Source organism: Pristis pectinata, chromosome 15 (genome assembly GCF_009764475.1).
Source record: "Pristis pectinata isolate sPriPec2 chromosome 15, sPriPec2.1.pri, whole genome shotgun sequence".
Classification (NCBI taxonomy): Eukaryota; Metazoa; Chordata; class Chondrichthyes; order Rhinopristiformes; family Pristidae; genus Pristis; species Pristis pectinata.
The window spans coordinates 31,675,462-31,702,645 of NC_067419.1; the positions used below are offsets into that span (position 1 = coordinate 31,675,462).

At 38.6% G+C, this 27,184-nt stretch overlaps 1 protein-coding gene across 3 annotated transcripts in view; it reads right to left on the bottom strand.

Moving 5' to 3' along the window:
- Nucleotides 1-514: 514 nt before the first annotated feature.
- The window catches only part of msrb3 (methionine sulfoxide reductase B3), a 90,000-nt gene continuing 63,330 nt past the window's right edge, over nt 515-27,184 (bottom strand). For all 3 annotated transcript variants that reach the window (XM_052030333.1, XM_052030334.1, XM_052030335.1), the window contains 2 exons: nt 2,720-2,817; nt 515-1,257 (listed from right to left, as the gene is read on the bottom strand). In XM_052030333.1, the coding sequence (XP_051886293.1) occupies nt 1,102-1,257; nt 2,720-2,817 (254 nt within the window). In that variant the 3' untranslated portion in view covers nt 515-1,101. The remainder of the gene's footprint in view (nt 1,258-2,719; nt 2,818-27,184) is intronic.

Here is a 27,184-nt window from a genome sequence, read left to right on the forward strand (position 1 = left end):
AATTAATCTCAATAATAAGATATTACTAAGGTTTATTTTTTAGTCACTGATCCTTCACAGCATTCCAGGAGAATCATTAAACCACTGGATGACAAATTCTTCATGAAAATCTTCAAAACCCTCTTAAATTCCACTAGAAATACTCCCATCCTCCCATATGCACATCTATTGATTAGATTTTATGTACTCACAAGCACATGCAAAAGGTGGAGAGTTTGAAAAGGTGAAGGTTGAATCTTTCTATAAACGTCTGCCTCCTCTTGATTAGATTTCAATCCCCTCAAATATTTTCCCAGGAATGAGCGTATGCAGGGAATCTGAGCATGCTCCACTGCTCTGACCCCTGCTTTAGGAGACGGCTTGAGATAAAGTGCTGGAAGTACTATATACAAAATGCAGACTGTCAGCAATGGGACCAGGTATACTGAGCTGCTCTTGACATACACCAGCTGTGAACCAAATGACCTGTGGTCAGCCAGCAAGATTCACACACAACACATCGGGCCTATATCAGTGTTTTTTTTATTAGGCAATAGTATTTTTACAAACAAGTTCTGAGTAAAAGATATGGGAAAATGTGTAATTTACATGTCCATTTCATCAAAATAATTTTAAGGGTAGTGTAGAATACATAGGCTTCAAACATGCTGCAGCTGTCCTGATTTTCTCTGTTCAGGACATTGTGACCTGCGCTTGAACTTTTCTTTCTCTTGCCATTGCACTTCATTGTCAGGCATTCCTGGCAGTCTCCAAATTACATTATGAGGAAACTGCTAATACCTTGCTTTTCCTGACTGCCCTGTGCCATGCTATGCTGCTCTGGGAGAGTACAATGGATTTTCTATGCTACATGGTAGAACTCCCACAGTTTACAAAACCCAACCACATTGACTTGCTCCGTTACAATCTACATCCTATGGAGAAAAAAAAATTACAAGGATACTCTTATCCACGTTAAGTAAGTTCATTGTTTTGTGCAGAAGAGCTTTACTTGTGTGTGTTTAAATAACTTGTTACTTTATTACTTTAAATGCACAAAGATGTTTGTCGCTGGAGCACAGGCTTGTGAAGTAATAACCCCATTCATCAGCCCTCTGTAGCCTAAAGTTCAGTCTTGCCAGATGGGGTAGGATCGTTGCCTTCATCAGTTGAGCTCTGGCCCGTGGGTATAAAGGATAATGAGGCAGAGTTTATACAATACCGTTTACCAGTTGGACGGGGCCCATCATCAAAGACATGTCCCAGATGTGCACCACACTGAAATAAAATAGCAAAAGTAATTGCTTTCTTGTAACAAAATGGATATTTTAGATTGCTGTTATAGTCTACATCATTCATCACAAGGCAGTAAACTCTAGATAACATCTAAATATTCCTTCAGATCTAACCTTTCACCCTTTAATAGCAGCTATTTACTGTGGTTAAAAAGTACTCTTCCAGCAACTTGATAAAGTGATGCAGATTCAGAAATATTAATTATGCTTCATTAAATCAACCAGGCTGCAGTTAACTATAGCAAAAGATTTCAAAAAGAATTATTATTTTATACCTGAGATTATGAACTAATTCTACAGGAATATTGTGAACAAAATCACCTTTGAAACAATCGAATGCATTTCTCAGTAGACACCGGAAACAATAAAAGTCACCCTTCTGAAGATTTCTGCTTTTGTACACACATGGAGGTCTGTCAAACCATCACATGCATGCTACATGCTGAGATCAGACTGTGTATTGCTGATAGACAATTGACACTGTGTTGTTAAAACTGCTTTATGCCACTGTAGCCCTGTCAGTTGTTGGACCATCAGCTGCTCGCCAGGTTAAATCCTCCTTTTGCTGCCATGGACACAAAGATCCTATTATTCCCTGATGTTACTTGTCAGTTTTAACATTCTGGTCTTTGATTCTAATAAATATTTGAAATCAAATGTTACATTTCCTAGACATTTTCAATCAAGCCTAGTTATTGGATCCATTTATATTAAATATATACATTACATAAATCAAACTTTTGCATTTTTTATGTAATTTATTGGAGAATTGGAGGTATGAGCATAAAGACTTATACATTCCTTTGTGAGTGAAGCATGAATTTGTTCTTTGTATCAGTTTTCTCCAACAGTATCTCCTCTCAGTCTTGCAATATTGAACCCTTGCTGGGGTACAAATCCATAAGTGCCAAGTTCACCACATGGACACTGTGCAAATAGTAATTGCAAACCTTTAAAAAAAAAGGTTCTGTGGCTAATGTGACAATACAACCCAGCTGAATCCCATTCTCACAGGTGTATTGTGAGCATGGATTGTTGGACATCAGGAATTAGTTTTTTTTAAAACTTCCTTAAACCAGAGGTATCGAGGCCAAATCTGATTTCCCTTACCACCACCTTCACTGAGATCAACTGAGCATAAACCAGAAACCTGATCTATGATGTTTCTTATTTTCTATGGCTCTACTTCTGGATAAACTCTGAGAGTAATTCAGATTTGCTTTAGCATCTCGATCTATTGACTGGCATAAATTATGGTTGGTACACTGGAGCAAATGTACATATTATAATACTTGATTTCCATATACTGTTGGCAAAACAGTAATCAATGCTAATTTCCTGGAAATAAGCTTAACGGAAAATGGTATAAAAGTAAAATGGTTTCTGAGTAATAATATTCAATATCAGTACAAATGTAATACCAGTGATAGTATTAATAAACTTACATAGCTGCAGCTTGCTTCAATCCTGTGCATACCATGGGAAAAGTCATCAACCAGCGTTATTGCATTAGAATCCAGCAGATCATAGAAAGATGGCCAACCTGTGTGGTTATAAATGAATCATTAATAGCTTGATTTTACTAAAATTCTGGTAGAGGTCTGCATTCCCAGAATAACATCTGTTGCAATGGCTTAGTACTTAAGTCTGTTAATGATAATAATGAAAATTACCTGTGATTTCATTCCAAAATTATTGATAGAAACAATGCACAGTACCCAAGCAATTTTTAAATAACATATATGAGGTGGTTTTATAGATCAGTTGTTGGGGAATCAGCAAGGGAATAAGGTATTTTAGATTCAACAGTGCGCAATAAGGTTAATTAATAATCCCTTCAAGGAAGAGTGATCATAATATATTTAATATTAAGTTTGAAAGTGATTTAGTTCAAAATGAAAGCAGGGCAAAGAGTCTAAACAAAGCAAATTACAAATGTATGAAGCATGAGTTGGCTGTGGTAGTGTGGGAAATTACATGGAAAAGTGTGACAGCAGATAAGCAATAGCTAACGTTTAAGGAAATAATGTATTATATTGTTTCCTTGAAACAAAGACATGAAAAGTGGTCCAACTATGGCTCACAAAGAATTAAATCAAAGAGAAAAAAGCTTATCGGATTGCCAAATAGAACACCGGGCTTGAAGATTGGGTGAATTTCGGAATTCAGCAAATGAGAATCCAGAAATTGATAAGTATAGAACATGTACTGTATATGAAGGTAATCTAGCGAGTAATACAAAAGTACATTGTAGAAGTTTCCACAGATATGTAAAAAGGAAAAGGTTAGCAAAGATTAATTTGGACACCTTACATACTCAAATGGGAGAAAATAGAAATGGCAGAGAAATTAAAAGTATTTTGCAGAGAAAAAAAAATTGGAGAATAGGTGTCGGGTAGAGAGATTTTAAAGAAATTAGCACTAGTAAAACATGGTTTTGGAGAAATTAATGGAACTGAAAGCCAACAAATCCCCAAGACCTGATGATATACATCCCACTTTACGGAAATAGTGGATGCTGGTTATCATTTTCTAATGTTCAATAGATTCTAATATGTCTCCAACTGACTGGAATGAAAACAGGGAAGTAGAGATAAATTAGCCTGATATCAGTAATAAGGAAAATGTTGATATCCATTAATGAGTGGTAACAGGGCAATTAAAAAAATAATAAGATGATTGGGCAGAATTAACATGGACTTACAAACAGAAAAACATGTTTGACAAATCTGTTTTGGAGTTTGTAACTTGCAGAATAGGTGAGGGGGAACCAGTAGATGTATTGTACTTGGAGTTTCAGAAAGCCTTCAATGAAATGCCACCCAAGAGTATATTGAAGAAAATTAGGGCACTTGGGTTCAGTAATAACATACTGGCATGATTGAGATTGATTAATGTTTAGAAAACAATGAATAGAAATAAACAGGTACTTTCGGGTTAGGAAGCTGTGTAACAAGCAGGGTGCCACAGGGATTGACCTTGGTGTCCCAGCTGACATTGTAAAACTGTATGGTAGCATAAGGATGATGCAGAGAGGCTTCAAGTGCATACAGATAGACTAAGTGAATGGCAAGAACAACAATGATGGAAAATAATGTGAAAAAAACATGAATTCGTCCACTTCAATAGAAAAATAGAATAGCATTTTTCTTTAATGATAGAGACTGAAAAGTGTCAGAAGACTTTAACATGCAGCTACATAAGGTCAGTGTACCATTTACTTTCCTAATTTCTTAACTGCAAGAGGATTCAAGTACAAGGGAAAAGATACCTTACTAAAATTATATAGGGCCCTGGTGAGCTAACACCTAGAATAATAATCTCATTTCCTAAGAAAGCATATACTTGTGATGGACAGAGTACAATAAAGACTGATCAAGTTGATTCCTGGTATGGAAGGAATCACCCTATGAGGAGAGATTAAGGAGATTGGGTCTGTACTAACATCAACTTAGAAAAACGATAGGTATCTCATTAAAACATACAAAATTCTTATAAGGCTTGACAGGATAGGTGCAGGGAAGATATTTTCCCTAGCTGGAGTGACTAGAACCAGGGGTCATGGTTTCAAAATAAAGGGTTGGCCATTCAGGTCAGAGATGAGAAGAAATTTTTTTAGTAAACCTTTGGAGTTCTCTACCCAAGTGAGCTCTGAAGTTCATTCACAAGGTGTATTCAAGAAAGAGATTGATAGATTTTTGGATACTAATGGAATCAAGGGAAATGGAGTTGGTACAGAAAAAGTGGTAGTGAGGTAGAAGATCAGCTGTGACCTTATTGGATGGCAGAGAAGGTGTGAGGATCTGAGTGGCCTACTTCTGCTTCTGCTTCTGTTTCTTATGTTCTAGTATTCTTCTACATTAGGTAGTAGCCCAAAACAAATGGCTGCCCCAACCACCTGTGCCAGTGTCCAGAGCCAGAGCCAAATCTTGGTTTGGGCATCATTTAAGCAGATACTGGCTCGTGTGTTGTGAGAGGGTAGGATATCAGCAGGCTGGGTGTTGAGGAGTCTTCCAATAGGAAACCAGTACACCAAAAGAAGCACCCCAGAATTCCAATCTGCAAATTTAAGCAGCCTTATGTGTGTTTCAGAAAAAGTGGGTTACTCACCCATTACCAGACCTGGATAAATGTTGCGTAGTACAAGGGGAAGATCTGTTCATTTTCTCAATTGCAAAACAGGTGGCCATAAGTTAAATTTCTCCACATTTTTTTCTGAGTCATGCTTAGTTCTGGTTTACCTTCACATCACTCGTGGTGATAGTTAATCTGTCAGCTGAAACAATTAATGAATACTTAACTATAGTTGGCATCCCAGCCAAGCCAGATACTGTCCTCATCTGATATCCACACAAAGAGTGTCTTTCCAGCAAGGGTCAGTGTCTGGCAATCAGGACGGAACTATGGCTAAGTAGCTCACTGTACATCCACCTGCAAACATCTGAACTTAGCACAAACTGGAAACTGAACCTTGGACCTTCTCATTTGTATAGCTTGGCACTGTATGAGGCAATACAGTCATCCAGCAAATAACTAGAGATGTTCTGCACCAATATTCTGTTTGTCTAGAGTTAACTGTCTGTTATCTTAGGATAAATCACTTTGGAAATATGCTTTGTGAACATTTCAATAGGCACGAGTACTCTGACTTATCAAATGAACAAATTGCTTTCCAACAAACCTATTTGTGACACCAGTTCAGTTCCTAAGCATGCATATATAATGAATTCTCCCTCTCCACACCCTGTCAGATGGGTATGCAATGTCCAGACAGATTGGAACTTTAGTTACTGTGAAAGGCATTACTGGCCATATGGATGTGTACCGAGCAGGACCAGATAATGCTCATATTATCTAAGACCACATCCACCAATTATTCCAACAAAAGCTGCTGTTCTGAGCTAAATGTTAGGAATTATCCAAAGAACCAACATCAAGCTGGGAAGTTCAGAAAACACCTCTCACTACTAATACAAAACCCATGACCTCATCAGGTCATGATGTGGATACAAGTGGTTGGGAGGGAGGGGCAAACTGTAGGGGGAATCCTCTATCTGATAGATCTGTATACAAGTTCTGGGGAACTAGTCACATTATAGGTGAGCTTGAAATCACTGAAGTGAATTTTACTGCTCAGGGTACAATATAGCCAGCTAACCTGATATTATATTTTTGCTTCACACTAATCCATAAATACTACTAAAATAATATTCTTAGAAAAATTAGAAATTCCATGGGGTATTAAAATTGGTTGTTTTTTCTACGATTATTTAGAGTGTAAGTCCAATTTTAATTTGTGAATTAAAGGATATACTTCCAACCACAATACAACAAGGAGAGTTTTTAAGTGATTTTGTCCACGCTTCAAATAATTAAGGTGGATAGTGAAAATGATGACAAAATAAACAACTTTGTTAAAGATGATGTCTCCAGTGAAGGGTGTCTCTGCAATGCTAAAGTAGCAAAATTGTTTAAAATTAACAATCATTCCTAGCCTTTTGCAGACTTTTTATAAACAATGAATGCAATTTGATTGTACTTTTTTAACTGCTCATTCTTGCAATTTGAGACTGTCATCTTTGAAAAGAACACATGCCCGATCTGGCTCTTCCCCAATCTGCCCAGGGCTGTAGATGCTCCCTTTTAATCTTCTTAAACATCATATTTTGGCAAACCTTCCAGTTGTCAGGCTACTGCATAACGCAGGTTCTAAAGTTCTGAATCCTTTGCAGTAATCTTTTCAAATCATGACAACATGCAGTGCAGCAGGACGTTAAGGTTAACAAATAAGATGTTAGTATAAGCTTCTCCAAGAAGGATGGAAGGGTAGAGCACAGCAGAGGGATTGCATGTGGCTCCCTGCATTTGTAACAGAGGAATCCCTTTGTCCCAAGTCACTGCTATTTCCCTTCGCCATGGAAGCTTTTCCTTTTCAAGTATCTGCCTGGCCCAGTTTGGAAGTCATGACTGAATTTGCTTCTGCCACTCCTTTAGGCACTGCATTCCAGATCACAACAACATGCTACCTAAAAATGTTTGTCCTCATTTTGTATCTGGTTCTATTACCTATCAACTTAAATTGTATTCTTTGTTTACTGACTTTTCCAACAGTGGAAACAATTTCTCCAACATGAAATTGAAATCCTTGAAGAATTTTGAACACTTTTATCAAATCTATTCTCAACCTTCTGTGTTTGGGAAGAACAATTCCAGATTCTTTTGTCTCTCCACATAACCAAAATCCTTCATCTCTTGGAACCATTTTAATGAACTCCCTCTGCACCCACCCTTAATTTTTCTAAAGTGTGGTGGCCTGAATTGGTTACAATTATCCCATATGTTGCTTTATAAACAATTCTGGTTGTCATTGTAACTCTACCACGTTTAAAAATGTAAGGTGCAGCAAATCTACTGCTGAGATTCACAAGGATCTACAGGCAGATGTGCTGTTAATTTGGCTATCGTGGAACAGAGGCTGTAGGGCAGTCTTCTGCTCAGCAACAACTCCAGGCACCTCCTCGTCAAGTTCAACAGGGCAGTGTGGACCTCCGCAGATCTCCTGGTGCTCAGGCTAGGAAATCCATCCATTGAACCTGCACCAGATTAGCCAGGCACAGTACAGTGCACCCACTGAACTCAATAGGAGAAATTGTGTTCTGGGTGAAAGTAAAGCTCTTTGCTTAACTTAATTAAAATAGTTTAAATATGGTTAAATTGTACGTGTGTGCTTTTAGTCTTTTAACTTTTATTTTTGATTTTTTTTAAACAGTGCTTTTAAATGTCACTCAATTTAAAAGGCAGCTTTATACATGCTACATAAAAATATTTCTCCTCATGCTGCCTCTGGTTCTACTACCAATTAACTGCTCACCAACCTTCCCATGAGTGGAAACAAAGCCCTTGCACTGGTAGAGGTCATGATTACCGATGAGCTGGTGTCCCAGAAGAACACTGCACCCTGGACTAGCTGAAATAAACAGTGCGGTCCAGGGTGCAGGCAACCACCCATTCCAGGGAAATGAAAGAACTGCCCCAATGTGAAGAATAAATCATGCTCTTCAAGATGCTTCAATCCAAAATCAGTTTCTTAGTAAGTACATTCAAGCAACATACTTTCAGCCATTACATAGCAGAATGCAATGGAAATCCTGCAAAAGATTGAAAATAAAAAAAAAACAGAAAATGCCGGAAATCTGAAACACAAAACAGAAAATGCTGGAAACACTCAGCAGGTCAGGCAGCATCTGTGGAAAGTGAAAAAGAATTAATGTTTCTCTTTCCACAGATGCTGCCCGACGTGCTGAGTGTTCTCAGCATTTTCTCTTTTTATTCCTGCAAAAGAATAATTGGTCATGGTGGCATTATTATATAAACAAAAAACTAATAGCAGCAATATTTCTTTGTGATGATTTCATAGAACGTCTCCATTCATTGTTTCTCTTGTACACATGACTTAATGTGGCAATTATTCAGCTAAAAAGAAAGCTTTAATTTATTAAATGTTAAACAGGCTAGACATCAACTCAGATTTCAAGTGCAAAGTGCTCATAAAAGATTATTATAATCCTTTACCTGCTGAATAATAGGAAATCCATGTGGCTGGCATAATAATTTTATTTAGGTCTGCAGTTAGAACTATGTATTTAATGAATTTGACTTGTTTAAAGATTTAAATTGCAAACAGGACGCTGTTTAATATATATTGCCTTTTTGGTACCGCAACAGCATAAACAGCAATCGTTTGGCTTCCCTTCACCAGAAATTATTTGCTGATTTCTTTTTCTATATCCTCAACAATGCTTATGCATTCTTTTGGCACTGACTGTGCACAGTTAATAACAGTAGCTGTGCCTTTTACAATCTTTTACACCATAATTTTTTCTTCACCTAGCAATCTAAAACCTTCCATTACCACTGTGCACCACAAAGAGATACAAATCAGCCATAAGCACTTTCTCCCCTCAAAGGTCTAGCTTAGTAATTGCCAATAAATTTGCTGTTCTCCAACAACAAAAGCAGTTGAAATACTTGTGGTTCACCATGACAGCCTTGTGACCTTTTGAGCCTCTCATTATTTTGTTTAGGACTCATTCCAACTATGTTAACCAACACCACACAAACATGCAGTAATATATAGTAAAGGTATCAGTACTGATTCTTTACATGAAATCAATGGAATTATTCATGTAATATTTATAATTAATTTACCAATGAGCTTTGGCAAGTGCTAAGAAACACTCTGGCATTATGATAAAATCTAAATTATAGCTATTAACGTGCTTAACATGACCCAATATAGGATAATAGACTGCTGACCAACTCCATTTGAATTGGCATTTAGTAAAAATTTACTTCAAATGTTTACGAATGTCAGTAGAAATCCAGACTGCATTAACGTCATTGTATTATTTGCCAGTACTTTTTACATACTATGTAATCTATTTACTAACCTCTGGTTGTCTTTGCATTATGTACAATATTGAAGTGTTAGACCCATTACTAAAGATGACAACAACAATTTCCATTTATATAGGCCCAAGGTGCTTAACAGAAGTATTGTCAAAATTTGTTGTTGAGCCTTGTAAGTCAATATTAGTGCAGAAGACCAAAAGCTTGGTCAAAGAGGTAAATTTTAAAGAATGGATTTAACAGGAGCAGAGGTGGTGAGGTGTAGAGATTGAATTGCAGAATTTAGTTATCTTGGCTACTGCTGGTGGAGAGAGATTAAATTTGAGAATGATAAAGGTGGCAGGATTAGAGGGCACAGACATCTGAGAAGGTTATAGGACTGGAGGAGATTGCTGAGGTAAGGAGAGGCAAGATCACAGAGGGATTTTATAATACCAGTATGAGTTTTAAAATCAAGGCATTGTTTAATGGGAACCAATTTAGTTTAGTCAGAAGAATGGGAATGGTGCAAGTTGGGACACAGACAGTAGAGTTTGGGTAATCCCAAGTTTATAGTAGAAGAAAGAAGAACACCGGCTAAAAGCTTATTGGAACAGTCACGTCTAGACTTAACAAAATCATGGATAACAGTTTCAACAATGGATAATGTGAGTCAGAGTTGGAGCTGGCTGATGTTACAGAGGTATAAACAAGAGATGACATGGATTCATGGTCCAAAGTTCAAATCTGGATCAAATATACCACCATGGGTTGTGAGGGGCCTTGCTCAGTTACTAGGGAGAGGGTAAAATTGGTAGCCAAGGAATGGAAGAAATATCTGCTCATTCAGTACAGTATTGTCAAGCAAGCAGTCTGATGACAGTAGTCAAAAAGTGGTGTTTGTGAAGCAAAGCTCAGTGTTACCTATGTTTGTCTGCACCTGATACTGATGAAACACAGCATTTAGCTAAGAGTTAGGAAGGGGCAAAGGATAGATCCCCAAGGGGGTTACTAAAGGAATCTTCCAATGTAGGTAGGGAGGGAAGCCATTTCATAGCAATTTTCTGGAAAGACTGGAACTAGTTGAGTGTGATCCCACCCAGATGGATGCTGCTGCAAAGGTTTTGCAGGAGAATGTCGATGGCTACAGTCAGGCATGGTGCTGGAGCATGGCGATTTGTTGCCAAGTGCTCTCTGCAGATCTACTCACTTACCAAGTCGATCAGTGACTTACCAAATTATCTTTGGCTATGAGTGGAGATTAAAGCACTACCTGTATTACTTCAAATTAGTGACGCAATTTCAATGGGTTATAAATGAATGGTGGAATCAGAGCTCCCCCCATCTTGTTAAAAATCAAAAAGTCTGCAGTTACTGGGAATTTAAAGTGAAAACAGAAGATGCTGGGAACACTCAGCAGGTCAGGCAGCTTCTGGGAAAAGAGAAACAGAATTAATGTCTCTGGATTGATCCGATGAAGGTCTTCGACCCAAAACGTTAATTCTGTCTTTCCACAGATGGTGCCTGTTAAACTGAATCTTGTTGTTTTAATATATATATATCTCGTTGATATACAGCATCGTGTTGTTTTCTCTAGCATTTTCTGTTTTTACACCCTCATTTCAATTCCCTGCTGTAATTCACCCTTTCGTCTCCCCTGTTCCTATCATCAGGTACCTTTCTTCATCTGCTTGCCAGCTGCTGGAAGGCAGCATCTGGCAAATGATCAATGTATATTTAGATCATCATACAGTCAAAGCTCTTGAAATGCTCCACTGTTAGCAACACTATTAACTACTGGTAGGGATTTTCTACATTGCCACTCTATCCATCATGGCCGATGTGCTAGGTACTCCACTGAGGCTGAAGGAAGTGAAGAAAGTGTAATTGAAGGAACACAGGGGGTTGTACCTTCTCAGACCTTTCAGACCCAGGAGATCACCAGCAATTCTCAGAGAAGCACTACAAAAGAGATTCTGTTTATCCAGGGAGGCAGTGACAGTTGTGCTACCAACTTCAGGAAGACCTATAAACAACGGACAGAGGATGAGGCAAGTCCTATGAGTGGCTAAAGAAGTTGGATTTGTATTCTTTAGAGTTCAGAAGAATGAGAGGTAATCTTACTGAAGCATGTAACATGTAGGGGATATGTTGAGATATTTCTACTAGTGGGAGAGTCTCCAACAAGGGAACAATGTTATAAGAGGGGAGTCATTTAAAACAGAGGTGTGTAGGAGTTTCTTCTCACAGTCATTAATGTCTGGAATTCCTAACTCCTGGGGGGTTGTGGAAGCTAGATCACTAGCGGTATTTAAAGAGAAGGTAGATAAATTTTTGAAAGATTGGGGTACTGAGGGCAATGTGGAATTGGCAAAGAATAGGAGTTAAGGCCTTGGGTAGGTCAGCCATATTGAAAGGTGGGGCAGGCTTGAGGGGCCAGGTAGCCTCCTCCTGCTTCTATTTTCTGCATTCTCGTGTTCAGCAAAGCCTTTCCTATTGCAGTTAAACTTACTGCTGCCCAAGACTTCTGCCTCTGCCTCCTTTCAACCTACAGAAAGTAACATCAATCAGTTTGCAGTTCACATTTGCTTTGAGCAGGGAAGTGTTATGTTTGCCAGAACTAACCCCCTGTTCACTCAGTGGATAGCAGAAACAGAGATGTAGGGATGTGCCTATACACAGTCTGCAGGCTCTCTCCAGGTCCAGGACGTCTCTAACGGGACACATAATCACACTCCAGGTTTGCTCAAATGATGGCCGTGCATCTCAAGGGTTTCTGCTCTTTGAATATCAAGCCACAGTGTCATAAGCAGCAGCATTTATGAAGGGTTATCCCCACTCTTATGATGGTCTGATGGCTTCATACCTTAGTAATCCTTCAAGTCCTGCTTGAGTTCAGGGACTGGTTGCTTTGGGTCATTATGACACAGGAAGAGGGCTTCAGCAATTCAGCTCCCAGCCTGTTTAGGCACCCTTCTGTTCCATTCAGAATATTCATTGCTGATCCGTATCTAGTGACATGCCCTGCTCCTATATAGTTTGCCCAACAACATTCTTAGCTTTTAAAAAAAAATCAATTAACACAAGGAGGAGCACTTCAAATTTCCACATTTCCTAGAATAGTCATAAGGCAAGGGGAGGCCATTTGGCCCATTGAGAGCACAAGTGATTGTGTGAAAATGTCCTTCTTAATGTTACTTCTAACTGGCCTAGCCTCAATTTTTGGATAATGCCCTGGTTCTGATTTCATTTTCTTCCCTTCTTAAGATATAACCTGTGGAGACACAGGAGGCTTCAGGTGCTGCAATCAGGCAAAAAACAAACTGGTGGAGAGACTTAGCGGGTCAGGCAGCATCTGTGGGGCAACTGGACAGATGAAAGGTCTCAACCCGAAACATAGTCCATTTCCCTCCACAGATGCTGCCTGACCCATTGAGTTCCTCCAGCAGCTCGTCTTTTATGCAACTTGCGCAATATTTTGCCACATTAAAAGAAATGTTGTTGTTACAATACCTTTAATGTTATAAAGGCTTTACAAAGTGCTTAATAAATATCCTAAGGCACTTTGCAGAAGGCCAGCATCTCTTCCCTGTCACCACTCCATTAGCCACTTGGTTACCTTTTGTAGTTTAGTTGTGGCTTACAGACAATTGTGTTCACGAACACCTACATCACTTTGTTCCTACATAACTTCTGGTCTCTCTCCATTAAGAAAATACCTTGATTTATCTTTCTTGGATTCAGAGTGGTTGACCTCTCACTATCACTCGTTAAACTCCATCTACTGTTGGTTTTGCCCACTTACTTAATACTTCCCCTGTAAAGCCCTGACTCTGCCCCCATACCCCTTGTGCCAACTTTATGCAAACTTTGATATTGAACTCTTCTTTTTCTATGTCCAAGTAACTTGCACACAGGAAGAACCAAGGCTTCAGTGAAGAACCAAGGCTTCAGTGAAGAACCCTGATAACAAGCACCACTTGTAACATCCCACCAATTGAAGATGTCTCATTATAATTTTACTATTTGTCATTTACATCCTAACCAATTGACAATGAATGTGAAAAGTTCTCACTTGCTCTTCAGTTTTTGATGGTAATCTCTTGCACAAAACAAACACAATCCCTTGCATATATGACTTGAGTCTTCTCTGACATCACAAATTGAAATACAATACAACCAGATCCACACCTCTATAAGAACCCTAAATCAAGCAGACCATTAGATCGATGAAGCAAGGATATCTCGCCTGCACAGAACTGCCCTCCATCACCATGCTGTGCTCAGTGGAACTCTGAGCATGATAAGCTTGATGATATTGAACCCAGGGGCTTCAAAACTTAAAATAAAAACAGAAAATGCTGGAGGTACTCAGAAGTATCTTTGGAGAGAAAAACAAAATTACCTTTACTGGGTGATGATGAAAGCTCCAGAATTTTCTGCTTTTATTTCAATTTTTCATCAGCTTTTGGTTTCTTTTCAGGCTTCAAAACTATCCTGGAGCCAGAGCTTTTGAGTAGCTGATCACTAATGAGTACACAACTTAAACCGTGCCTGCTTCTTTGCAGTAGAACCTATGTCAAGCACATCTCCCACTCTGACCTCTCTCCACTGAACTATTACTGAATGACCAACGTGGATATTACAGTTAGCTAATAGTTGTATAATCACTTGGTAGTTGCAGAACACACCCTGAGCACATAATGTAACATCCATTTTTGTTTTCCAAATTCCCCAAACAAATCACTCATTCTGGGGCACACTCCTGTTCTCTTAATCAAGTGGTGTTGTGGCTTGTTCCACAAGGGCTGGGTCACTATGGTCAAAAGAGTGTTGTGGCTCAGATATGAGCTCGAGAGGTGGCTGAGATCTGTAAGCTTTAGAAGCTCTAAGTGAGTCTGGTTGCAGATTGTTGCCTCTTGGTTAGCTGTCTGAAGGGGCAATATTCAATTACTTGTGTAGTTCCCATGAGGAAGGACAGTTTATGGCAATCATTGGTCATTGTCACTCCTACAGGGCTGCAGCACAGCACTCCCACTGATCGGCAGAAGATCCAAAAAAAAGTGACTGAAGCCTTTGACCACAAAAATATTTTGGGGTTACTACATGGCAAATGCAGTGAAGAAAGCAGTTGGCCTTTCCACTGTCAACCCAATATTCATGCAACTTGAAAATTGCTCTCCACAGACTTAGTAGTGTTTAAAATAGCAAAGCAACCAATTCCCATGATTGGACATCACTTCTCTTTCATTTATAAACCTGTGAAACATCAGTGCATCAAATAGCAGTCTGGATTAATATAAAGTCTTGTTACAGCTGATAAAGGCATAAAACCCTGTCTATCTTTTTTTCTTAGAAACAGACAACCTCTCCTGTAGTTCAATGTAGAACATTATTTATTCAATGCACCAGACAAAATGGTGTAGCTGATAAAGGCATAAAACCCTGTCTATCTTTTTTTCTTAGAAGCAGGCAATCTTCCTTTTAATTCAATGTAGAACATTATTTATTCAATGCACCAGACATAATGGTCACTTTAAGGTTACAGGAAGCAAGTCTGCAAAATATTTCCTCTGAAACATCCCCTGTCAAACCTCTAAGGCCTACCACAAAATTGCTGCACCACATCAATAAATATGACAGCCTTAATGTTTTCAAAGTTTATTCAAAGTTCCTATATTCTTTATCTTTGCCTATCTTTATTGCACTGCAGTTGCCAAGTTCACAAAGCTCTCGTATCGTTTCCTTGGATATTTATATACACTACAGTATTAGCTGCAAAACATTGTTCACTTAATTCATGGTTATGTTTTATCTCAGCAAACCTGGGCGCTCCTTGTCAGTGGACCCTGCACAAACTAAGTTAATAGGTGAAATGTACTGAGCATTGAAGAAGCAATGGGTGGCATTACTTCTCTCTCAATCCCATTGTTTTATCATCGGGCAAAAACTGAGGTCCTGATTTTAACCCTTGTGTCCAATGAGAACGAGGGTGCACTGAGTTAAAAAAAGGGGCAACATTTCATGCACAAGACGTACATGTTCCCTGCATCTTTCTGACAGAGGCATTTTGGGCATCTGATAAGGCAATGTTGATGTTTAAATGCAAATGTCTGACAATGTATTTAAAACCACAATAATTTAGCCTGACGTGGTGTGTTTGGCATGTGGTGCCAGTTTCACTGGAAGCACCAGGGTTAAAGGAGCTGTATCCCCAGAAATAGCCAAAATAATTAAGCCTTCCTTTTTAAGATAGGTTTTCTCCCAGACCAGGACCAGGACCTCTACAATCCATGAGGAGATTTGACTCTCTGCCTACCACCATCATTCCTGTGGGTCATCAGTGGTGGCTTCTTGCCGGGCTCAGACCACTTCTGCCTGCTGGGTCCACATGTTTTATATCAAGTTGGGTTCATAGAGAGTTGGGCCTGGGCGTCACCTTGACAAGGTGAGTGAGCACAACACTTTTTCCAGTAACATCACCGATACTGAAATCACAGGTTGTCTGCATTATGGAATAATTGATTCAGGGTAAATGCTGGGTATTGCCCATCCCTATTGCATTTGTGGTTATTTTTATCCAGCATCTTTTGCAGTAAGTTTGCACCATTGTTGCAATTACATAATTTGCTACAAGTTTTAAAAGAGCTTGCTAAAGAAGTTACGGATCATACGTCCATTAAAAGTAATCCACAATTACTTGGCTAGACTCCTCCAACAATAACTCCCAAGCCCAGAAATTCTACCACCAAGAAGGAAGAAGGTTCCCCTCCGAGTCATACACCATTCTGACTTGGAAAGATGTTGCCATTCCTTATTCGTCGCTGGGCCTAAATCATGGAAGTCCCTACCCAACAGCATTATGACAGCATCTTCACCAGAAGGAATGCAGCAGTTTACCACCACCTTTTCAAAGGTAATAAATGCTCACTTTGCTAGTGATGCCCAGATCCCATATAAATAAAATCATGAGCAGAATGTGCTTCTAAATCTACTGATTTCACTGCAGTGATTTTTTTAAAGCTAAATTTCATAGAAGCCAACTTCTCAATGGCTTAGATGGTAGGTGCACTGACAAGCTACTAAAAAGACAGAGCTTGAGTAAGTTGCATTTGAGCCTGGTTTGTTGATTTCAGCCAGGGCTCAAATACAGCAGAGCGATTAGCCTCAGCGCTTTGAAGGAGAGTAAGGGACTGTGCCTGGGCTCCCAATGATTACTATCAAAAACTGTATGATGGTGGATGGCAGGACTTAATGTAACCATAGACTTCTGTCTGTAACCAAATTTCTTCTTAAAGACACCCTCACCCCAAAACAATGAAATGGTGGCAGCATCAGCAAAAATACAAGTATAACTTATATTGCCTCAGAGAAAAGTCAAAAATATAAACTGTCATTTTTTTTAAACAATATAAATATCTACCTTAGGATTAGTTTTGCAATGAAAAGTACAAGATATAACAAGCACATCCTCAGTCAAATTCCAAGGCACTTAAGGCATCACTGTTCGTTAAGTCCCACCATCCACTTAGTACTCTGAATCCCACTCCCACTCTCTGACCCCTTTGTATTCAGCCTCCTGCATTGCAACAAAGCTCAATATAAGCTCAAGGCACAGCAGCTCATCTGCTGACATGGTGCATTACAGCTTGAGGACTCAACATCAGATTCAACAATTTCACATATTCAGCCTTTTCGGTCTTGGCATCTCACATTTCCAGCATGCAGTTTATTTCCCTCTCTGATATTTCAGATTTCCTTCATCTCCTCCAATTGACACCTTCTTCAGACATACCTCTACCACCCTTTGCTAGCCCACACCCTCACTCATACCATTCAATCCCTTCCTACAACCACTCTCTCGGAGACTGTCCCTTTCTTCCTTCTGTCTCCTCTTCCCTTCCTCTGCAAACTTATCTCAGTTCTGATGAAAGGTCGTCAACCTAAAACATTAACTCTGTTTTGTGCTCTCCACAGATGCTGCCTGTCCCCTTGAGTTTTCTGGTATTTTCTGTTTTTATTAAAGAAATACTTCTTCCCCCTCAAGGACAAAAAGAGCCACTCCAATTTACATTTTCCTAGAGGCAGGTAAATGTAAGGTTCAAAGTTGAGATTCTGAGATCCAAATACTGCAAAAAGGACCTTGAGGGTCTGCAAACATCTCTTTATCTGCTGTCAGCTTTGTGGTTTTTTTATATTGTTAACTTCTTTGCATCTTATTTCTTTGGTTAATGAAAAACCTTGTGGGTTAGCGTGATAAAAAATCAGTTATTTTCCCATCCAGTGATAGAGGTATGGTTTAAATGAAGTTTTCAGGGTATTGAGGGGAACTGATAGGGTAGATCAAAACTATTCCTGCTGCTAGACCTTGAAAAGCACAATGTAAAAGTCAGAGCTAGGTCTTCCAGAAATACATTTCACATGCAGACAATGGTAGAAATTTGGAACTAGTCCACAAATTGCAGTTGATTCCAAATCATCTGTGAACTTCATATCCAAGACTTTTATTTATTTGTTAAGATTTAAAGAGATGGAAAAAAAGGCAGTTGTTTAGTATTAGGTGACAGAGCAACCATAATCCCAATGAACAGTGGAATGAGTCTGAATGATAAAATGGTATTCACAGGTTCCTATGTTCCCATGTTTTTAAGCTGCATTTGTTTACTAGATTTAATTATCATTGTGATTAACTTTAGCAATATACATAATAATAAAGAGCATCTATCATGACAAACTTCAGTTCTAACTTCACATTACAAGCCAAATTTGGAAGCAAGCCGAATCCAGAATAATTTACTGCAAAACTTTAATCTCCAAAGTGGTAAGTAAAAAAGGAAATAAAAATGTTTGCTCATCAGAAAATATACGTGTACTTAAGATAAATATCATACAGCGGTAGAATCCAATGTTCCTAAATTATCAGGCAGCAGCACAATAATCACCTCGCCCTTCCCACGATCTAGTGTGGACTGGTCTGGTGGGAAGAAACCTATTCCAGTGGTGGGAAGGTCAGAGAATGGTGGTGGCATCTCGGAGATTTGGTGAGGGAGTGGTGTGGTTGTTGCATGGAGCAGTTGGAAGGTGAGCAGTTTGGTGATCAGTGCACTGCACTGTACCTTCACTGCAGTACCTTCACTGCACCAGCCATCTCCCAACCCCGGGCCCAAGTAAACACCAGTAATTACAACAGTATCTGCCAATTGGCAAGTCAAAATCTTCAGGCCATTGTGTCCACAACTTTGACAAAAACTCCATTTCTACCCTATGGATCCTCCAGGTTGGAAGCAATTCACACCAGCAATCAAAGGCATACACTTTGAAAGTGAGCCAGAATCTAGCCAAGGCTCAGTCAGAGCAAAGGACTTAGCTCAAGGACTATTTTCATTTGTAAAATTATATTTGAAGTTATGTTGCAACTTTACAAAGCACTGGTTAGTCTGTACTTGAAGTATTGTGTGTAATTTTGGTTGCCACACCATAGGAAGGATGTGATTGCACTGGAGAGTGCAGAGGAGATTCACCACGATGTTACCTAGATTGGAGCGCTTCAGTGGTGGGGAGAGATTGGAATAGGCTGGGTTTGTTTTCCCTGGAGCGAAGGAGACTGAGGGGTCACCTGATAGTGGCACATAGAATTATAAGAGGCAGAGATAGGGTAGATAGAAACATTTTCCCATGGTAAGGGTATCAAAAGCAAGAGGGTGAGAGGGTTTAAGGTGAGAGAAAGGAGTTTTAAATGGGATTTGTGGAGAAAGTTTTTTGTTTACACACAGTGTGCAGTTGATATATGGAACTCACTGCCAGAGGAGGTGGTGGAATCAGATACAATCACTATATTTAAAAGACATTTAGATGGGCACTTGGGTAGTCAAGGCAAAGACGGATATGGACCTAATGTTGGGCAAATGGAATTAGTGCAGATGGGCAAAAATGTCGGCATGGACGTACTGGGTCAAAGGGCCCATTTCTGTGTTTGTACGACTCTATGACTTAAAAGAATAAGGGTGAAGTTGGTATTCCAAAGCAATGGAAAACAATGATAGAGAACCGGCAACCCATTTTATAACATGCTGGATGCACCTTTCCATCAGCTTGCCTGACGATCATCGCTCTGAATTTTTCCCTCCAACTCTTTCTTTTTGAAATTTCTTCTCCTCTCAAATTATTAATCAATTCTCTTTTCCATGGTTGGCTATGAGTCTGTAACAACTGATATGGAAATTCTGAGACTTATTACAATGTAACTGTTGTTTAGCCTTTTTTTATGCAGCATCTTGCTTGCTTAGGGTAACATAGATTGACATACATTACAAAAGCTGATTCTGATCTTCTTCTCCATAAACTTCATGGTAAAATTGAATGTTAGCAAAAAAGAAACCATGGAAATTTTTCTTTTCCTAGGAAGGGTAATTTTGGAACACCTGGTTCAGAATTGAACCTGGGAATCCAGCTAGGAGGTCAGGTAACCTCGCCAAGTAGCCTTGCTTTAGTTGTGACCTTAACTTTGTGTATCACAGCATAATCATTTACGGGACGGCCTCTGTAGTTGAGCCCAATCTTTTCCTCATCCAGCACCAATGTATGTGGATTTGCAGTTGGGTTATCGGATAGCAACAAAGCATGAGAATCTCATTTTACATTTTCCTCCCTAATTCAAGCATCCTGGATGAGATCAACTAATTCAACACAGAGCTGGAATTGAATCTCGGTTACATGAGTCAGCTTTTCATCGAATAAATTTGCCAAGCCTTTGGAAGATCCAACAAATCTTTGTCTATCTGAAAACTATTTCAATTCACACAAGCAATCCATAATAATACAAACAGAAGAAATGTTTAATTCCTGGATTTTTATCTAAAAAAATGTCAAAAAATGGTCAATGACTCACTGGAATCTTGTCCTGGATTTCAGCAGGACAACTGTAACCAAAACAATCACTGATGGCACCATAGCACATTAATTTAAGCAGCACATGGTATTTTATCAAACTCCAAACATATGCGTAAATGATATTTCTCATCAAAGTGAAATATGCCACACTAAACTCCCATATTTTTCTGTAAGTGCTTTCCAATGTGCTTTGCAAAGATGTTGCAGGACATTCAAGGAATAATTAAAGCACGCAGCCAGACTTCCGAGAAGTTGTCACTGTTTTAATGCACATTGCATAACACTTAATTAAAAGGAAAAACTGAATAAATGTAAGTCTTTACAATCTGCCAAGGTTCAGTTTAAACCAGGATCACAAAATGTCTGGAATTCCACTGTATCCCAAATTTCACCCCCAAAAAGATATCCAATAGCATTTTCTTATTAATTGCTAAATGGGCCAATATACCAGTAATTCTATCCCCCTTTCCTCTTCTGTGAATGAGTGATGAAAACCTGATGGATCAGCCTTCAAGCAAATAACCACTGAATAGAAAGAATTAAAGAAACACAAACATATATAGATAGAGACAAATATCGCTTAATCTACAGCTGTTTTACACGCTGTCCATAATGAGAACTGTAATGATGAAAAGAAAGTGGGAAACACTTTTTGAAAGTCAGAAAAAAAAAGTCACTGCAGTCAGTTTTAGAAAGAGATCAATTTTCTTGAAAACCAGGAATTGGTAAGTGACCCAGCCATCCAGGTATCACGTGCAAGCCAAAAGAACATGGTCATTTAGAAGTAACTGCTTCAAGGAATTCGGCTAAAACTACAAAGACATGAAATTCCAGTCAGACACAGGAAATTCTTCAGGGAATAAAGGAATTCTATGACTCAGAAGATGAAAATCCTCATGAATACTCACTAAATTATTGTAATGAAGTATTGTCACCATGAACATGGTTGGGTAAATTTATACTCTGTGCAGCAGGGCTTTAAAAAAACAGGAAATTGGACAAATCCGAGCCACATTACATTTTTAGCTGTTTGGGTGGAATTCTCGTGTTAGTTGCTATGCAGACATGTAGAGAAAACTCTTTTTCTCCCCATTGTGTAAGGGGCATTTTTGCAAGAAAATGAGCTACAATTCTGCTAATGTGTATTTACAAAACTTATGGAAAGATCTTGCTTATTGCTTCACCAAATTGTTTTGTTATTGAAGGCGACTACTTGCGGACAGAAAACCATTTCTGTGGCAAAAATAAAACATAAAAGTTTGAGGTAGATGTGATTCAGCATGTGCTTTCTCTTTTGCAATTACTCCATGCGATTTGTGAAATCAGAGCCAAGTACATCAAGTACATGAGGAGAAGCAAGTAACTAATGCCATACGCTGCTAGAGAAATAAATATTCAGGACTGGGTTATTTTTGTGTAAAGTCAGACACAAGTGGCTAAACAGAACTAAACAAAGCCTGCTGGGTGATTACTGTGTATGCTAGTTTATGAGATAAAAAACAGGACACGCAAAAAAACTTGATTCGAACAAAGCTGTGATTAGTCTACTGGAAGTTTTCAAGCTCACTACACATCAGTTGTATCCTTCTAATTTAGTGCAATAGTGAACCCCACTTAAAATAGTAAATATTTATGTTAAAAATACAACATAATGTGTGATGTTACCGAACTGTCAAAAGTACTGTGACCAACAGCAGCTGGGAGAGAAGTGTTCAGTTCACTCTGCAATTATGCAGAGCTTAGGGATTACATGCCCTACAATCAATAACTAAAGCTTAACTGGCAGGGCTGGGAGAAAAGCTGATAGTTAAAACGTATGATTAACCTATCTGGAACAGAAAACAAAGATAGAGAACCAAACAATGCTGTTCCTTATGCATCTTTTATGCACTGAACATACCATAGTTCTCAATAACATGAAGGGAAATGGAATCAAAGTTGTAATATTCAACATGCCTACACACCAACTCTAAAACAAGTACATAGCGAAAAACATTATGCATCTGTTTGAATGCTGATGCTCCAAGATAGATGTGTGTGGGATAGTAAACTTTCACCTGTCTTCAAGCCAAATCAATTCCTTTCACAGCTTAATAATCCTGTCTGTACTTCCTCCATGCTAAATGCTACTGTGTCAATTGTCCACAACTGTCATATATTAAGGCCCCCTTTTTTGTAAAATAACTTCAAGCTGGAGTATTCCCTTTGATTTTGGTCTTCAAGGGCTACAATTGGAACCATAATCATGACAGTTTTACCTCTAAAGCATTCGGAACTACATGATAGTGAGGAGGTATTTCAATTTTTATATCTGTTGATTTTGAAAATGATTAAAGGGGCCTAGAAACCATTTACTCCAGCTGCTTTCAAGAATAAATGGCAAACTACCTCAGATAAAGGGACTTGGCTCTGCAGTGATCTTACAAATTGCAAACTACAAGGCCATTTTACAGGAGAATAATATTTGAAAATGGCCATATTTTGAAATTTCTCTCATTGTGAAATTGTCCTCCACAATATTGTAATTAATCTCAAGTATATTTACAATGTCTAGCAGATAACTGTGTTATTGTTTATAGTGAATCAGAGCTTTTATATGAACAGGGACACTGATTTATTAGCATTCAGGCAGCTTTAAGATTGGAAATTATTGGGAAGAGGAAGTAGGGTCTGATGCTGTTTTGGATGCTCAATGCTTAGAGTGGATAGGGGGAAGGACATCCTCTTCCTCCCCAGAGGTAGAAAGCCCTCCAGGGATCAATTCAGAAGAGTGTGGGAAGAGGTCATGGAGCATATTAATGCCAGGAATTTAACATTGGAAAATTTCAATGGCCTCAATAGGTAAGAATAGTATTCTCTCAGAAAAACAGAAAGTGGTGGAAGTACTCAGTGGGTTAAGCAGCATATGTGGAGAGAAAAGAAAAAAGTTAATGTTTAAGTTCAATGATCTATCATCAGAACACAAAATCATTAGTTTTAACTACAGTGATTGGGATTTCTAAGACTTCTGATGATAGATCACAAATTTGAAACATTAACTCCACTTTTTTACTCCATGGATGTTGATTACCCAGTAAATATTTAAAACATTTGCAGTTTTTATTTCAGATTTCTTTGCATCTGCAGTACCTTGGCTTTGCAGTGGCAGTCTTAATACTCTCCTGTTGCATTATCATTAGCCACAATTTCATGACTCATTTGATTCGCCTTCTGAACTTCCTTTCATGTTCCTATGATCTCTGCACCACACTTTGCTGCATCTAATACTCTTCATTCTCACACTGTTACTGCAACCCTCACACACAACTTGCATATGTTATGTGATAGTTATCCTAAACATCATGGCCAGGTGCTCTAAACACCTCAAAAGATCCCCATAAGCTACAGCCCATCTTTCCTGCAGGTGTTCACACATAACGGGAGAAAGAGGTGACTACGGCAATTGGCAATGCTGAATTAAACGGCTGCAATTGTCCTGTAAAAACAGCATGATCCCCTTAAATGATGGCTGGTGAAGGCTTCTTATTGTCAGTTAAACCATGTTATTCAGTTCCATACATTGTGAATAGTGCACTGGCCCAAATGCAATAATGAAAGCAGTTCCTACAAAAGCAAGATTTTGATCAACTGGGATGTCATCTTGGCTTCTCTCTGCTCAGAAGGTGCTTGACCTGCTGAGTATCTCGTTTTTACTACAAGAGAACTCACATGCAAGTAAAATATTCTACTACTTGCATAATCTGGATACACACAATGTTGATCACTTTCAGCACATAACAATTAAACTCTGTCTACCATTCTGGAATACTAGGAGATTATTTCAAGTCCTAGAAATGATGCTGTATGGCCACATTTCAAGGCATTCACCTTCCATGGGCATTTACAGACTCAGTTTGAATAAACCAGAAGCACTTTAACTACTGAGGATTTGAATTTCTTTGTGGCTTTAAAGTACTCTACTACTAACTTAAATAAGGTACACTTAATAATATCCCTATGTTTTCCTAAACCATTTAAGTCATAGAAGATCATTGGGTTCAAATTACTGATCCCAAACTGCATGGCAATACGTATGTGTATATACACAGTAGTATGAACAATGGGAAAAGATTCATTTGGCATTCCTGCTATTAACCACAGTGCTGTCAGAAAATGCAAAATGTGTGCTCATTAACCAAGGACAAAACATGACTGTGATGCCCACAAATGAATGTTTAATGGGCCAGTAACAGGAATAATGTCATATGAATGCTTTTCCAGTAAGAGTGTAGTAACACGACAAGACAAAAAGAGGGAGGTAAGTGGGAAAATGGGTGACTTACAGCAGAAAAGCCCAGTTCTGGTACAGACAGAGAAAGCAAGTTACCTGAAATTGATAACTTCAGGTAAATAGCTTTCTGCCTGATCTGTCTGTATCACAACTAGCCGTTTCCATCAGTAGCACTGACTCAGTTTTTTTGTCTGTCCATTACACAGCCTGCCCTGCTGCACATGAACTACTGCCCTCCATTTCACATCTTTGAATAGTCCTTTGTTTGTGTTCTCACTTTCTAACTGCCCTCATCTCATAGATTTTGTTCCTCTTTTCCCCTCTTTCCAAATGCCCTCATTAACCCATTTATCCCCAGAGCAAGCCTGCCATCATCCTATCAGAAATATTCCCTTCGTCCTATCCATCCTCTCCCACATTCTCTGCAACTTAAAACTAACTTTTTTCTCTCTTTCCCAGTTCTGACAAAGTGCCTTCAACCTGAATCATTAACTCTGTCTCTCTTTCCAGAGGCTGTCTGACCTGCTGAGAGTTCCCAGCATTTTCTAGTTAGCATCTGCAGTTTTTATTTTGATGTTCACCAACAAGAAACTCTCTACCTATGTACATATGACTTAAGTATCACATGATGACACCACTATCCCCTGATCACATGACATTTACATAATATACAATTACACCACACTGCTTTCATTCTTTGAAGAAAACAATTGTGAACTTTTCAGTTACATGTAGAAATTAGAGGTTCATTCTGTTTACTTGCTCCCTTAAATCAGTTTCATTTATTCAGCTAGAAATGAAAATAATAAAAACTGTAGATGCTGGAAAGCTGAAATAAGAACAAAAATTGCTGGAAGCTCTTGAAGGGTCATCAACTGGAAGCATTGACTGTTATTACTGTTGTCTCACTGGAAGTAGAATGATACAGAGGAATCAATGCTTGAACTGCATCCTTCTGTCTTTTAGAGAACTTGTCTCCAAGTGCATGATTAAAAATTCTCCAAACCTTGATAGGGCTTTTGAACACTATAAGGTCATCACTCACGGTTTCTCATAGTTCCTGACTACACATGCCCAATTTATAGCACTCCACAATCTCAAGTGGCTTAGGGTTGAAATATTCTTCCAATTTCTGAGCTACCAATTCAGATGAGACATCAATAACTTTCTGCAGAGCTACTTAATTGGTGAGGGTGTGATACACTTCAGAGCCAATTTCCATGGGTACTATTACTTTATTCTCTGTCACTGCAATATCCAATGGTGTCACATTTTCAGCAATGTCTTCTGGCTCAAAAATATGAGCAGCATTGGAAAGCATTTTCCTTCTCTGCATGATGGATGTGAATAATTGACCAACTTTGCTAGGCACCCTCACCCTCACCCTCAAGCCTGCTTTCCTTGAGCTGCCATTTTCTTTCTTTACCTGTCAAAATGATACTGCAGTATTTAAAATTCCTGTGTATTTCACTCTCTGATTGTTCCACTATTTGCAAACTTACAATGTCTTCCTTGCTTTAATTCTGCTTTAAAAAAGCAGTTGTTGCACCTTTAAGATTGAATGCTGCCATCCAATTACCAAACAGAACAGTTTGAAGTTCTCCCTATTTGCTTTTGTGTTGATCCCTGGGACTGGCGCAAAATGGACTTAGCTTTGATAGACTAAACATTCAGGGCTCATTTTTTGTTGTTTTTTCTTGCAACCATGGAATTTTCACAGGATCAATGAAGTAAGAATGCTGCTCTTAAAGGCATAGCATTGATTTCTTTTCATATTTTGTTTTAACTTTCCAATCCTCATTGCCAATTTTAATGCATCTTAAGTGGTTCTTGGATACTGTTGGGGTTGTAGTATGTTCTACTTGCAATAATAGTCAAGGAGCTTTGAACAAGGGTCTTTAGTCCAATTCTAACAGAAAGAAACTCACTGTACCTGGCGCTTACATCACCTAAGTGATGACATGATGAGTGTACTAATTCCTGACCGACTTTCTCCCTACATCTGCCCAAAGTTCATGATGTCAAATCTCCAAATTCTGCTCAGTGAATCAAAAATGCCAGCAGTTAAGATCAGGAAGCTGTTAAAGCTGAAATGCATGGAAATCTGGATTAGACCATAGAACATTTGCAGCAACTCTGTTATTTGATGGTTTTTGATGCATCCTGTTTTAAATAATGTTAATGAAGACTGTACCAGATCAATATTTCTCACAATGAGAGATAAAAAAGCGCACACATATTTTTTCCATCAACTTATTAATGTATTCAAAGATGAGTGATCATTCTTAGAACAAAGGCTTTAGATTTTTTTGTATTGAGAAAGGAAAAATACTCAGAACAAAAAGTACTCTTCTAAAGTTCA